Genomic DNA, 14054 nt, shown 5'->3' on the forward strand with positions numbered 1-14054 from the left:
GAACATTCTGTCACTGCAGAAAGTTTTCTGTTGGGTTGTGCTGGTCTTGCGGAAATGTTGGATAATGAACAAATTAGAAATTAGTAGCGTTTACTGTGAATGCACAGGTTAGACTGTAGTGAGGACCTCGTCCAGCTTGGGCCTTGTCTACAGCAAGGAATGGGCAGGCTGGAAAAGAAGGGGGACTCCCCATTTTTGGTGCCTCAGTTCCTTTAGTTTCCCAAGTTTCATGTGCCCTTCAGTAAACCCTGCTTGAATATTCTTGAATGCAAGGACAAGCCCCATCCAGACCTGTATCCAGCATATGCCTCCACGGGAAGATGTTAACAAGTGCTGCCCAGCCCTCCCTGGGCCTAAAGACCCACAATGTCCACATTCATACAGGTTCCGACTGTGAAGGCTCCTGCAGTGAAAGAGCCTTTGCAGTTTTTCACTAAGTGTCCTCAACTTACCTGACCATGTACTAAAGCAGCTAGTGGCATCCTTTGCTTTGAGGACAGCAGGACTGGAACACTGTGCAGCCTGTTCTAGTCTTGCACTGCACATTGGAAAAGCCCTTTGTGAGAATATGTTGCCCAACTACAGATGAATGCTCCCTGCCAGGTCCCCCCTTGGATGCCTGGTATGTCCTCCCTTCTCTTCCTCCCTAGCCTGGGCTGCTGGCACCACGTATGGCATACCACCTGGCACACACAAGAGTGGGGAGCAACATGTTCTTTTATTGATGCAAGTACGTCCAGTCACACCAAAACTGACATCCTGTGCTATGGTACAGCTTTATACTCAGAGATCAGCTCCAAATACCAAAACATCAAATTGAAGGTATGTATCAAATTGGGAAAATAAAATAGCAAACATAGACACTGTTTCAAGTAGAACTGGTGACCCGTGAAGCGCACATTGACATAAAGGCTCTTTAACACACATACAGAAAATGTTCTAACATTGTATTCCAAATATATATTCTCAAGTTTCAGCCTTTCTTTATCTCAAAGACATAAACAAAGCAAGATGTACTATCAGTATACAATCTGGACTAGCTAGAATGTCTGAAAAGTGCAAACACACTGTGACAATACAGTGTAACTATTCAGCTCCACTCCGGCTGAGGGCAGCAGCCACTTTGCCTCCTTCACGAGGCCTGGCCCACTCGTCTCCAGGCTCTCCCTCTGAGCTCTGGAATTGGGACCTTAACGGGTCCCTGCCTTGGCTTCCTGACTCGTGGCTCCTGCCAAAGCCAGGCAAGTGGAGAGGGACAAGGATGAGAAGCTCCTGCAAGGGAGACAGTCAGTGTGGATGGACCGCCTCTGGCTTTCTAAAGGAGAGAGCCGTCCAGTCCCACGGTCAGTAAGGCCCAAGGTTCACGCCAGGAAGTCAGACATGAAAAATGGAGTGTTCTCTTCTGGTTTGGGTTTAGAAAAATACCTCTCAGTGTTGGGCAGTTCCATCTGAAAGAGCTCCAGCAGTTTCAGCCTGGCTAATTTTCTGATTTTAGATTCCAGTGAGGTTGCCTCCCACCAGAGAGAAGAGGAGGGCAAGTCCCCTAGCACACTGACTTTGCTTCTTTCTTTTCCTTTTGTGCGTGGGTTTCGAGAACAGCTTTAAATGTCACCATCCCGAGTCTACTTGGTGTTCTCTTCATTACAGCTCAGTGTGTCTTTCAGTTACAGCCATGAAAACTGCAATGCTATGACTCCCTCCCCCTTATTACTTTAGATTTTCTCTTATCTAAAACACAATCGAAGAATTTGCCAGACATATTCTTACAGAAAATATGCCACCAGGTGTCCCCCTGCCCCTCCCCGACCCCATAAATCCCTGATAAAGGAAAATGAAAATGTAAACTTTGGAGAGCCCGCACTCAAAGGTTCACTTCCAGAAGTATACACGAGACCTCCCAGGTGCCCCAGCCCTTCCCCCTGGAACCTCATGGCCTAGGCTGTTGAGGGTGAGCACCTCACAGCTCAGGGCAGAGCTCACTGCAGGCTCAAACAACAGAGCAGGAAGACCGGACCCCCAGTACCCTCTAAGGCACTAACCCCGACATCAGAGACACTGGCTGGAAAGGCGTCCAAGCAGGCAGGGCTCACGTTGGTTTTGGTTGGGTTTTTTAAAATATTTTTTTCATAAGATGTTAATAATCAAAAGTATAAAATAAAAATCTACATTTCATTAGAATAAGATGTTATCATGGATACCATCTCCCATGATACTCTTTCCCCACCCCTCCCCAAAGCAGGGCCCTGCCCTGTTATTTAAAATAAACAAAAAAACTTTATAAGTGCCAAAGGTTGATGCATGAAATAATTACCATTTTCTTTTTCATAAAAGTTATATACAAAATGGACCCCAACCAGTGAGGCCTCCTCATCTCAACCCATATCAATCAAGATTCAGACTTGGTTTGTGCATGTGCTTCATCCGGTTACGTGCAGGCTGCATCCACACCCTCAGGCTCTATTAAGGAGAGTGGTCCTAAAGGTGGGCAAGGGACAGGACAACAGTCAGGCTCCTGAACAGGCAGAAAGTGTAGGTCCTTGATTTGTGAGGGGAGGGCCCAAATCCAGACCCAGTCCTCAGTCTCCCACTGCCCCAGGACCCCTTTCAGAAAGGAAGATTGTCATGTTTGCTCCCAGTCCTCTCCCTTCCTTGTGGGCTCCTGGGTCCCTGGGGTATCCTACCTGAGGGCCTTCCAGCTGTCCTTTTCCATATGGTTCTCAGGACCTTCACTTTCAAAGGAGGCGATGAAGAGAGCTGAGGATGGGAAAGCTCTTAGAACCAGTATCTCCTTGGGTGTCTGCCTGCCACACCCAATTATCCCTTCCAGGGGCAAAGCTAGTCCTGGGACAAAGGGACAAAAACCTCTGGCTGGGTAATATGCAGGTTTCTACTGCAAGGAATTCCTAGACTTCTTGTCAAGGGACTCGGGTACTTCCTTGTTTTGGTTCTCTTGAATAGCATCCTGTCCTCCTTATCCGTCATATGTCCATAACCCACCCTCATGCACACTCATGCTGCAAGCTGAGTAGCCCCTATGTGATTCTGGGCAATCCCAAGAGGACAAGGGGCCTAGATGGGGAGTCAGGGCAATTGTCCAGCTGGCAAGTGGGGGCCCTTACCTTCCTCGCTGTAGATGGGCGCTGTAAGCAGGTAACTCTGAATTTTCTTGTCCTTCTCAAAGGGACACTCTACTTGTGTCCATGTCATAAACTCATGGATCTGTCTGGAGATCTCCCAAAATTTCTGAAGGTACAGAAAACCAATAAGGTATTCATCTGTCATTGTCAGCTTAAAACCCAGTCAGGGGCAGGGGGTATGGTTTCTGGTCTTGCCACTCCAGTCATTAGTGCCATTGAGATGGAGACAATGGCCCTGCATGACTGACCCCAGGGCCATGGTGTCTTGTGCTACATTAAAACCAGCATATGTTCCCTGAGGCCACTCTATCATGCCTTCTGCCTGGGCCATCAGACTATAGCAGGGTCTGTGTCTCCCCTGATAGGGCTCCATTTATGATTCAAGCCTGAGGCAGCATCCTGGCCACACCCAACACAGAAGTATCAGCCAGGACATGCCATGATCTCATTTCTAGGGCCTATATAGGCATCCACAGTGCCCACCCTTTCTTTACCTGTATGAGCCCAGTGCCACCTATACTTCCCCAGCACTTTTGTCCTGTCCTCCTGTCCTTGGTCAGAGCCCTTTTCTGCTGCTATCTCATCTGTTTTCAAATTCCTTCTTGCATAAAACCCTCCTGACCCCCAATTCCCCAGAAGTGGCCTCTGCTCTATCTCCTGGGTGGGATCAATGGTGAAACCAGGATCCGGGTAAATATAGGTTCCCTGTGTTAACAAGCTCTGTGATCAAGTCGTCCCTCAAGAAGGGCACAGTCCACTCCTTGAGCCTCACATCTCATGGCCAAGCAGTAATGCTGATGTTTCAGTCCTTAAAGCCCTTCCAAACCTCAGGCAGAGCTTGGGAAACCTGCAAATACTGCCACAAAGCCACTATCACACCTGTGGGGACACATGGTCTCTGCCTGCCCAACTGTGCTAGAACCACAAGGGACTGGGCTCACCTTAAAGTTAATGTGCCCATTGGGTAAATGGTTGGTGTGGATTTTGTGCAGGAAATAGATGTCCTTAACGAAGAGGTTGAATACTGGGATGACAATCTTCTCACGGCTGCTATTGGCCATCTGGGACCGCTGTGTGGCCCCCTGCAGGGCAGTGCGGTAGTTACAGAAGTTGCTGGATGGATCCATGTGGTGCTGTGGGCATAGCAAGGACCAGGTGAGCCCCTCAGACCCACTCAGCATGCCCTCTGCAGAGCACAAGACAGCAAGAGGAGAAGTCACTGTCCCTAAAGGAGCCCAGGAGTGAGCACAGTGGGTAAAACCAAAAGGTGCATGCTGAACACTGGGGCCTGTGGAAAACTATAAAGAAGTGTCACAGCCCTGCCCTGTTATGCCCAGGTCTCATCCCCCTTCCTTCAAAACCTTGCTTTGCTCTTTTATATATACTGACACCTCTAAGACCTGACCAGCTCCACGGGACAAATGTTTTGCCAGAGGTCAGGAGGTGGTGATAGAAATATATCTGGGAAGGACTGCAGATGAGCTAAATGGTCTGCCAGCCTCTGGGCAACCCAGATAATCCAGAACTAGGGAAAGCTGACCAAGGAAAAGGCCAGTAAGACTGCTCAGTGGATATCATCCCTTTTGTCAAACTCTCCATTCTTTAACTTGCTCTAGGCAATGCTAGTTCTACTGGATACAGCAATGGCCAAGGACAGCTTGAGAACCCACCAACAGGCCAGCTCCATACATGTCAGAATAAAAGGAAAGATCCCACCCCTGCTACCAACACAGGACAAAGGTGGGGCAATAGGCTGTGCCATGAACTTAGGTACCTACCTCCAAGACGTCAAACTTGGCTGTCTTGACTTTGGACCATGTTTTCTTCAGCCGAGCCACTGGACTAAGGTTCATGCCAGCTGCAGGGACAGTGGGCAGGGGTCAGAGCATGAGGAGGCAGGTGGTGTGGGCAGCCCCCAACCTGTGCCAGCACTCACAAATGATGGCCATCATGGAGTTGAAGTTTCCAATGTTGAAGCACTCTCGGGCCACATCAATGAAAAACTCCAGCATGCGGGTCCGATGCTTCTTCTTAACCACCTGGAAGGCAACAGGATGACCTCAGCGTGGAGTCACCAATAGACCACAGGAGCTGGGGCCACTGGACAGAGGGTCAAGAAGTTCCTTGGGACTTAGTTTCCAGGACTGGAAGATTCAAGGCTATATCTGTGAGACTCAGACACATGTCCAACACTTGATGTATCTCCTCAGCCATAAAAGGGATGGGCTGTTTGCCGGCCAAGGCTGGCAGAATGGTGCTGGGCACAAGGGGCACACTCCCACATATGGGATCCCTATTGTCATTTAAGGAATCATTGGATATGGAGGCTTCAGGGTGGGAGCACTACCAAGGCCCTGGCAATGGACACTTCATATGCTTACTTTGAAAGTTCCATCATCTAAAGGGGAAATACAGGGGAATGATATTAGCCAAATTATAATGTTTTATTGTATAAAAATATGAATTTTTTCATATTTTTTCATATTTTTCTTAATTTTTAAAGTGACAAAAAGAGAGAGAGAGAGAAAGTTCCATATAAGTTGAGGCAGGCAGGGCAAAATTCACAACCTCACCAGGTCTGGAAAGGGCATGGCCACCCCACCCACATCTGCTGTGTCACGTGCTTACCCGGCACACCTCAGTAGCCACCAGCATGCTCAGGCAGTTGAACCAGTTGTCATAGGCCTCCAGGCTGTAGGTCTTGTTCATGTCCCCTCGGCACTGGGGGTTACAAAGCAAGTTACAGGGATCCCAGAAGAGCCTGATTGGGCAAGTCAGTTCCCATTGCTCACACCTGTCTGCTCCTTGGCTGCCCAGTGCTCAGCTAATCTGGGAGGTCATGCTAGCTCCCCAACCCCAAGCAGAGCCTGTGTCCATCCCAGCATGCATCACTCTGTGTGGCCATTGCTGAACCCTATCATGGGTACCAGGAAAGCCATCAGGTTTCATGATCTGACACTCCAAAAGTCATGCTGAGTGCGGCCTGGACCTCAGCCCACTCACCCTGTGGTTGTCCAAGGAGTCCATGTGGCTGATGATCTGCATCAGGTCCTCAGGGTGAATGCTGCTGACCCTCTCCTATGGGGGAGAGACAGCAAAGGGAGGGTGACCAGCCTCCCCTAAAAGAGGAAAAAGAACTGCAGGGGAGAGGGACTAAGGCCTTGGAGACAGTGGAGGCCTGCCTAGGGCACAGGCCCTTCTCCTCCCAGGCCAATCTTCCATCCTGGGACTAGGACAATGCAGTACCAAACCCTCCCATTCACACAGGGCTGCCATGCTCCTTCAGACCTGATACCAGCTGGACACAGCCAGCCTGAGGCACACAGGCCAAGGCTGGCAAGCCAGCTTCCCTGTGACAGCCCAGTCTGGCTGACAAGGATCTTGGCAGCACTACATTGAGAGGGACACTTGGGTCCAGCAGTCCTGTCCAAGCAGCAGTGAATGTGGCCCTAGTCCCACCCTACTCCATGCAGAGCATTTGGCTGCACTGACCAGCTCGATGTGGGTCAGCTGCTGGGCCAGCACCAGGGGGTCACAGCACACGCCCAGGATGTCTTTCTGAGCGGCCGGTGGCTTGGCCTTGAGGACAGGCCCTTTTTCAACAGCTGGTGGCCGGAGCTTCTCCCGCAGCTCCTGGAGCTGGCTCCGGGTGGCCAGGGATAGCAGCAGGCTCTGTATCATCTGGGTGATGGCCTTCTTTACTGTGCCATTCTCCTGTGAGTGTCAGAGAGTGGTGAGGGTGCTGAAGTGGGCTTGTGGTAAGTCCACTGCCATCATGAGAAACCCATCTCAACGACAGAGACATGGTTGACTTTGAGCCCACATGCCCTTTCCAAAGCTGCTCTGAGCCTCTGAACCCTTGATGAGAGAGGAGTGTAGTGTGGGCTCCTCTGAGGCCTACTGGGGAAGGTGGGCTCCATGAACTGTCCTGCTAGCAGAAGGGCTGAGGGCAGGGTCAGAACTGGTCTTCTGGGTCTGAAAAGTGTGGCTTTCCCAGAGGTGGGCCAGCTGAGCTGCTTGTCACTGCCTCCCAGCATCAGGAGGGGGCCATGGCATGAGTCAAGGCATCAAGAAGGGCCTTTACCCTGGGTGGGGAAAGCCTGGGTCCCCAATCTCTCCCAAAGCTCTCCCAGGGCTTCCTGAGTCCCCCAGGGAATAGGAGCTGTGGAACACAAAGAAATTCTTCAGCACAGAGAGACCCTCTCAGCTCCTTGGGTTTCCTATCTCCAGCGAAGGCCAACAGTGAGCTAGGAGCTAGAAAGAGCATACAGACTCATATCCTCTCAATAGGTCCTAACAAGGGTGCCAAGGGCCAGAAGAGGGTTCATAGCAACAGTCTTGCATGCAGTGTTTGTAGGTAAAGCTGACCCAATTCTGGCCAGCTAAGCTGCATCTGGGGATGTGGCAGATCCAGTGGAGCCACCTTGCCACTCTCTTCAGGGAGTAACAGGGAAGGGGATCAATACTAGTCTGTGTCTGTATACCCCACCTTCCAGAAGACATACCCAAGCAGCCTGACCAGGGGCTCAGGGAGGACCTCACCTCATCGCACTGGGTGACACGGTGAGCAATGGCCTTCAGCTCCGCCATGGCCTTCTCATCCTGGAAGTCATAGGGGAAGGCCTCTGTCCACTCCTTCAGGAGCTGCACAATCTTGGCGGAGAAGGACTTTAGCTTGGCCTAGGGCAGCAGGGATCGGTGTGAGGCCCCATGGGCCAGATTGGACTGCAAGATGGCAAGTGTCACAGCTTCCTTTTCCCTCAGGACCCACACCCCTAAGCCCAGGGCCTGTGCTGGGCATGTCTCTCTGCCACACATGCCACCTATGGTTTTGCCACACCAGAATGACCTATGAGACTTCTTTTTGTTTCCTACTTCCCTTAAATAAACTTTTTTTTGTCATTTAAACAAATTAATTTCCAAAACCATAACCCATCACTATTATAACATAGATTTACTTGCAATACTTAAATGTTACCCATAAAAAGCATACAGGAAAATCAAATAAAATCATAATGTTAAATTAGAAGCTTATCTGCCCTCTCTGTTCAAGACAATTTTGCAAGTGCTGTAGGGCAGGGTGTGGACTTGAGGAGCAAGTAAGTTAACGACTCCTGGTCAAGAAAGGCAGAGGTTATCCCTTGTCACCTGTGTCAACTTGCACATGCAGCCTGGGGACAGGTGCCCTGCACCCTGGCACAGGGCTGAGGGAAGGAGGGTGTGGGTGCAGCTGCCCATCTTGTTCAGAGGATGCCTACATGGCCTCTGCCCCCATGAAGTAGAGAGGAAGCAATGCAGGATGCTCTGTTGCCAAATTCCCACTAACCCACCAGAATGCCCACAGAGGCCAGAACGACTCCTGCACCCACCATGGCTCCTCCCATACCTGATCAACTCCCCACCACACTGTTCCAATCCAACTGTTATGGCCACAGCATGAACCATGACTGCTCTGGGGACCCAGGCTATCATGACCCCTAATGCTCTGGGGACCCAGGCTCTCACACAACTCAGCCCCCAGCCCTGCATATGCTTGGAACCTGCCCCTTTTGGGTGACATGACTGGCCAGTGGACCACCTGGTGCCAGCTACTCTGAGAAGACTATGTGGAGGGCACATGGCATTCACGGGCCTCTTCTGCAAACCTCCAGTGACAGAAGGTCTGGCCACATGAAGCAGGGAGGTGAAGGGCAGGTCGGGCCCCACTCCTCTGCTGCTCTGACAGCCATGCCAGCTCCTGGATATCATGTCCACCACCCATTTTTCCACTTTGGACTCTGAGCTTCTGAAAGTCTTGTCCAAATGCCTGCCTCTGAGGGCCTCAGGGTCAAGCTATGGCTTCCTGACTGTCTGAAACCTGGCTCAATCCAGAAGAGACTGTGGCCCCTATAAAATACTCGAGCAGTGACAGGCTGAGGACACTGCCACCTGACCCCCACCCCCCATGAGGTGGCAATGGTCCAGGTCCTACTGGCTATAACAGAACCTTCCATATCAGGGAGACTGGCATTGGTCTGGAGGGCTGTCTATGGGGCCCTTCCCTGGAAGGGGCGCAAATGTCATCAATAGTAGGGACTTGGAGCATCCTAGAAGGAGTTCTCTGCTCTGGCAACACCCCTCAGACCAAGAGAAGCCACACCCCAAGAGACACGGACAGCACCAGCATCCCTTCGCACTCATACCTTCTCAGGCCCAGCCTCCAGCTGCTGCCTTTGCTCCAGGCAGATCTGCCCCACTCGGGCCAGCAGGTCATGAGGGGGCATAAAGACCCGGGAGCTCAGGAGGAATGTGAAGATGTATGTCCTCTGAAGAAAGGAGACAGGCAAAGTGCTGGTCAGGCCTGGAATGGCAGCATCCAGGTAGGCTCATGCCACTGCTCTTCCTGGCCTGGCCCTTCCCAGGCCAGCATCACGTGTGGGGCCTCTGTGCCTTCACCTGCTTGGTTTCCTTCACCTTACATACCTTGCTCCTCTCATACTGCTACTCCAATCCCACCCACCTTGGAGGAACAGCTTGCTGGAATTCTCCAGCACCCTTTGTCCCACTCTATAATGGGAGCCAGCCTTGGATGATGGTGGGGCTGTCTGGGCATGCTGCCCAGCCCAAGCTGCTCCCTGAGACCGGGTCCTGGCCTCTTGCTTCTCCAGATCCTTGCAGGCTTTGCCCAAGGTCAGTGGGGGACCCCTGGGAGAGATGGCTTGCTCAGTGAGGCAGGGCTATGTTGGCAGCAGAGTGGCTTGATGGGGAGGGTGGGCAGAGCGGTCAGAGGGAAAGGATCGGGCCTAGCCAGTGGGAATGTGACCTGGTGGACTAAGTGGAGCTGATGGGTCAAGTAGGACATGGCCCGGTCAGCAGGGACAGGGCCTTGGAGGACAGGACCTGGAAAGCTATGGGTCTTGTGATTAGGTGTGGCCCTTCACCCCAACTGCCATTCCAGGGCCCCTCCATCCCACACCCATGTGCCCTTATCACCAGGATCCCCAAGGACTGGACTACAGGGTGGCGAGGAGAATCTGTGGCCAAGGGTTCTCAGGCCTTCCATCTGCAGGGTCAGTTCCTATGGAATCTTCATACTGGACTCTGCTTATAGGTAGGGTGGACTTGTGGGTCAATACCATCTCCACGAGGCTGCTTGGGGCTCCTGGGAGGGAATCTACCCCACTCAGCCTCACTCTGTCCTGAAATGGCTGCCACAGGCTGAGAAGTGGGAGGGCAGGTCCATCCACCCCAACGCCCAGCCCAAAGGACAAATTTCCTTGCTCCAGCCCAAAGATAACATGGCCAAGCTTCCTGGGAGTGCAGACCTCCTGGAGCAGGACACAGGGCCAGGGGTCCTCACTGCCCCCAAGCAGCCCTCCATGTGGGGAATAAGACTACTAGGAGTCCTCCCTGGAATATCAGGGTATCCTCTACCTCCACACACACTTCCTGCGCTCTGTGCTAGGCTGTGCAGCATGGGTGCTTATGGGTCCCAGCTGCAGGTAAGGACTCAGTTCCTCCTCATAAGCAGACAACTCAGATACATAAGGAAAAGCACACTATCACCTCTTGGCTAAGGCAGAAAGGGGAGGAGCCATTACCATCTCCAGGAAAAGTGAAGACTTACTGGGGTGTATGTGTCTGGCCCACATGCCTGTCTGGCAGTGAGGAAAGGGGGAACCCAGGCACTCTGCAGAGGAGCCAAGACCCAGCTAGACTCTCCTGGCCTACTTTCTGCCCTTGTCATCTCTCTGTTCTCTCCTGGGAAGCAGTCAGGATGGCAGAGCACAATGTTCTAAGAACTACATTGGATAATAGCTGGATGGCTCCTCTGGGATAAGCCTATGAGATGAGGAGTTCTTCCTGCTGTGGCACAGGACCACTGCCCCACAGGCTGACTAGCATTGAAGGGTCACAGTCCTGCCTTGGGCTTCTTCAGGACCTGAGGTTTCTCCTCCTGGCTCTGCCCCCAGGCACTCAGCAGCAATGTCTATACTATCAGCACTGTCCCTGACAGGGCTTATGGGGTGGACAGAAAAACAGGGGAGTGGACAATGCAAAGGTGTATCTTCCCAGAGCCCCAGAAGGAGGGAAGTGGCCTGACAGGAGGGGAAGCTGAGCTGACTCCAGCACAGCCAATAGGAAGAAGCTGGAGAGCAGCGATTCTGCCTGCACCTCCTGCAAACTGCATCCGACAGCCAAAGCCAAGGCGATGACTGCCCTCAGAGGATGAAGGGTCCAGGACAGGCCCTCCCAGAAGATGGATGCTCAGCTCACAAAAGGAAGCATGCAAGCCTACAGACCCACTGTTGCTAAGAGACGTCACTCATCAGAGGAGGAAGGAAGCCACACATGACAAGGGAATATTTTCTCAATTCTCAGAATATACGACACCATATTTAGGTTAAAAGGAAGGATTTGTGTTGATGAAGAACAGCCTTGCCCTTGAGGGCCTGCTGCTCCATATGTTAGGGTCTGCATACCTCAGGGTGGGACTGTCATCCTTTGTTCTGGATCATGAGGTTTATGCACAAAATAAGTCTGTCAGCTCAGAGATGGCTTCCAGGAAATGAGCTGGATTACCCTCACCAGGACCTGAGTTCTGGACTCGCTCTTTAAACTCCTCTTCCTCCCCTAGGGGCTGGGTCCTTTGTGTGTTTCTGCTTCCTATGCCTCCAGGGCCATCCCAGCAGCAGCAGAGAAGCCACTGCAGCTTCTTCCAGGCATGAGCTGATGTGTGCAGGTCAAAGGGTGAAGAAGGTACAGGAAGTGGGACTGTCTGGGCCTCCCCCTCCTCTCAGAAGCAGCCTCTCCTGGAACCAGATACATTTCCCTGTAACTTTCCCCAAGACCCCAGGCACTCACATCGGGGTAATAGTCCACCGTGGGGACCAGGTGCTCCATCAAGGCTTCCAGGGACCCAGAAATGAGGCGTCCATCTTGGAAGATGAGGTCCCCAGAGCCACTGCCAGCCCCGCCTCCTCGCTCCCCCATGCCGGGTTGCACCTGTCCACTAGAGCTGGGTCCGAGGATGCTGGAGAAGACCACAGATGTCTGGGGCATAGTTTCCTAGGAGAGAAGAATAGGGCCATTAGGCAGCCTGCATATACTCAGGGGTATGTGGTGAGAGCCCCAGACGTACCACCCAAGTGGTCGCTTAGCCACCGCACACCTGATAAATGTTTCTTTAGCACCTGCTATGGGCACATGGGGCCTCATCTTGGGATCTGGACACGAAGCCTGCCTCCTAAGGTTATAAGCAGGAGAAGAAGAGAAATTGTGGAGAAAATGCCAGGAGGAAATACAGGGAGCCTGTGGTCAAGGCGGCCTGAGGGAAGGTGATGTATGTAAAATGGTGTTGGCCATATAGAAAGGAACATCCTAGGAATGGGAGAGTCCAAAGCCCAGTGTGTATGAAGGGGATAAACAGAGACGGTGGTCTGAGACTAGGATGACCACACGTACCCCAGGGCCAGCATGAGAAGAAGCCACTCTGAACATAGTTAAGGGAGCCTTCATGGGAGGCATCTGGAAGCCATTTGAGCCAGATTTGCCATAAACAAGAGAGAGCTCCTCAGGTCAGGTAGGAGCAGAAGAACAGGGGCAAGGCCGACCCTGGACACTGTGAAGGACTGTCTCAGTCCTGGAACATTGACCAGCACAAGACAGAGCATGAAGGCAGGGTCTAAGGAAAGATGTGGGACTTGCTTTTGGACATGTGGAATCTGACATGCCAATGACATGTAGACACTTGAGCATGCAGGCATCCTGTTGACCTCCCTAGGGCTGTCCCCTGTGGCTGCCCTGCTGAGGGCTACAGGGTTTCCACCTAACATTGCAGCTAGGCCTCTTTTGAAAGTTCTCATGAAGCAGGGGAGACTCTGAAGTCCTCCAGGCCTCAGTCTCTGCATCAGGCAACTGACCAAGTGTAAAAGGATAATGAAGCTTTTGCCAGCCCCGGCCTCTGAGACCCAGGCCTGGAAGTGTGCTCTCCCTCCTGTGGCTGCACACATAGTCTCACCCCTCCCACCCCTAGGAGACAGATGGGCATGGGGCATAGGCGGCTGAGGTCAGGTGGCAGAACTGGACCTTCCTGCCATGGCAGGGGGCACAGACAGCACAAGCATGTGCTTCTGCTCCAGCATTGGCACAAGCACAAAGCCACATTGCCCTCTCTCAGCAGGGTGCTCCTCATAGGATGGTTCCTTGTACTAAGAGGGGTGTTATTGGGAAAGCAGTGGGAAGGGCTCCATACCCTCCTCTGGCTTCATGCCCCCCTGCACAGTCCATGAGGGCTCAGCCTTGTAGACTAGGGCAAGCCTCAGAGCCATCCTAGCCTCAGTTTTCTCACTATGTCAAGCAAATACTAGCCATGATTACTGCTGCAAGAGGACCACGGGGGGGTGCTCGCCAGGGGCTTTACAAGCAGAGGACCACCTCCCTATGACACAGCATACTGCACTGACCCCAGGCTCAGGGCAGCCTCCACTCCAGGATCGGGAGGAGAGCCTGTCTCAGAGTTAGCTTGCAGCAGCAGCAGCACCTCATGCATGTTAGATGAACATTCTCAATGCCCAGCCCTGTCCCCTGTCATATCAGAAACTCAAAGATAAGCTTGACATTTGTTTTTTAATAAGCCCTCTCGGGACTTGTGTGCTCAAGTCTGAGGATCACTGATATGAGTGAACCCTTCATTTCTCAGACGCTACATCAGGGGCCCAGTGGAAACAGACTCCACTAAGGAAATCCTAGAATTTCCAAGTCCTCCCCAGGTCCCTCCCTGGATTAAGCCTAGACTACTGACCTATAAGTCCTCACCCCAATTCCTGAGGTCATGAGATGTTGTTTTCCCATGGAAGAGGTAGGAGGTGCTATGATAGGAGAAGGGAATGCCCTAACATGCTGCTAACAAATAGCCCTTGCCAAAGGGAGACCTGC

General features: G+C 52.1%; 1 protein-coding gene across 1 annotated transcript; it reads right to left on the bottom strand.

Moving 5' to 3' along the window:
* Positions 1-2409: 2409 nt before the first annotated feature.
* Positions 2410-12179, bottom strand: Rasgef1a (RasGEF domain family member 1A). The gene is made up of 12 exons (XM_076834668.1): positions 11982-12179; positions 9320-9442; positions 7680-7817; positions 6630-6851; positions 6141-6215; positions 5766-5858; positions 5074-5176; positions 4916-4995; positions 4079-4270; positions 3120-3243; positions 2682-2754; positions 2410-2475 (listed from the first exon to the last, which is right to left on the bottom strand). Exons 1-12 carry the CDS (start codon positions 12177-12179, stop codon positions 2451-2453), a joined length of 1446 nt encoding a protein of 481 aa, XP_076690783.1. The 3' UTR covers positions 2410-2450.
* Positions 12180-14054: the final 1875 nt, after the last annotated feature.

This window comes from Callospermophilus lateralis, chromosome 15 (genome assembly GCF_048772815.1).
Source record: "Callospermophilus lateralis isolate mCalLat2 chromosome 15, mCalLat2.hap1, whole genome shotgun sequence".
NCBI classification, from domain to species: Eukaryota; Metazoa; Chordata; class Mammalia; order Rodentia; family Sciuridae; genus Callospermophilus; species Callospermophilus lateralis.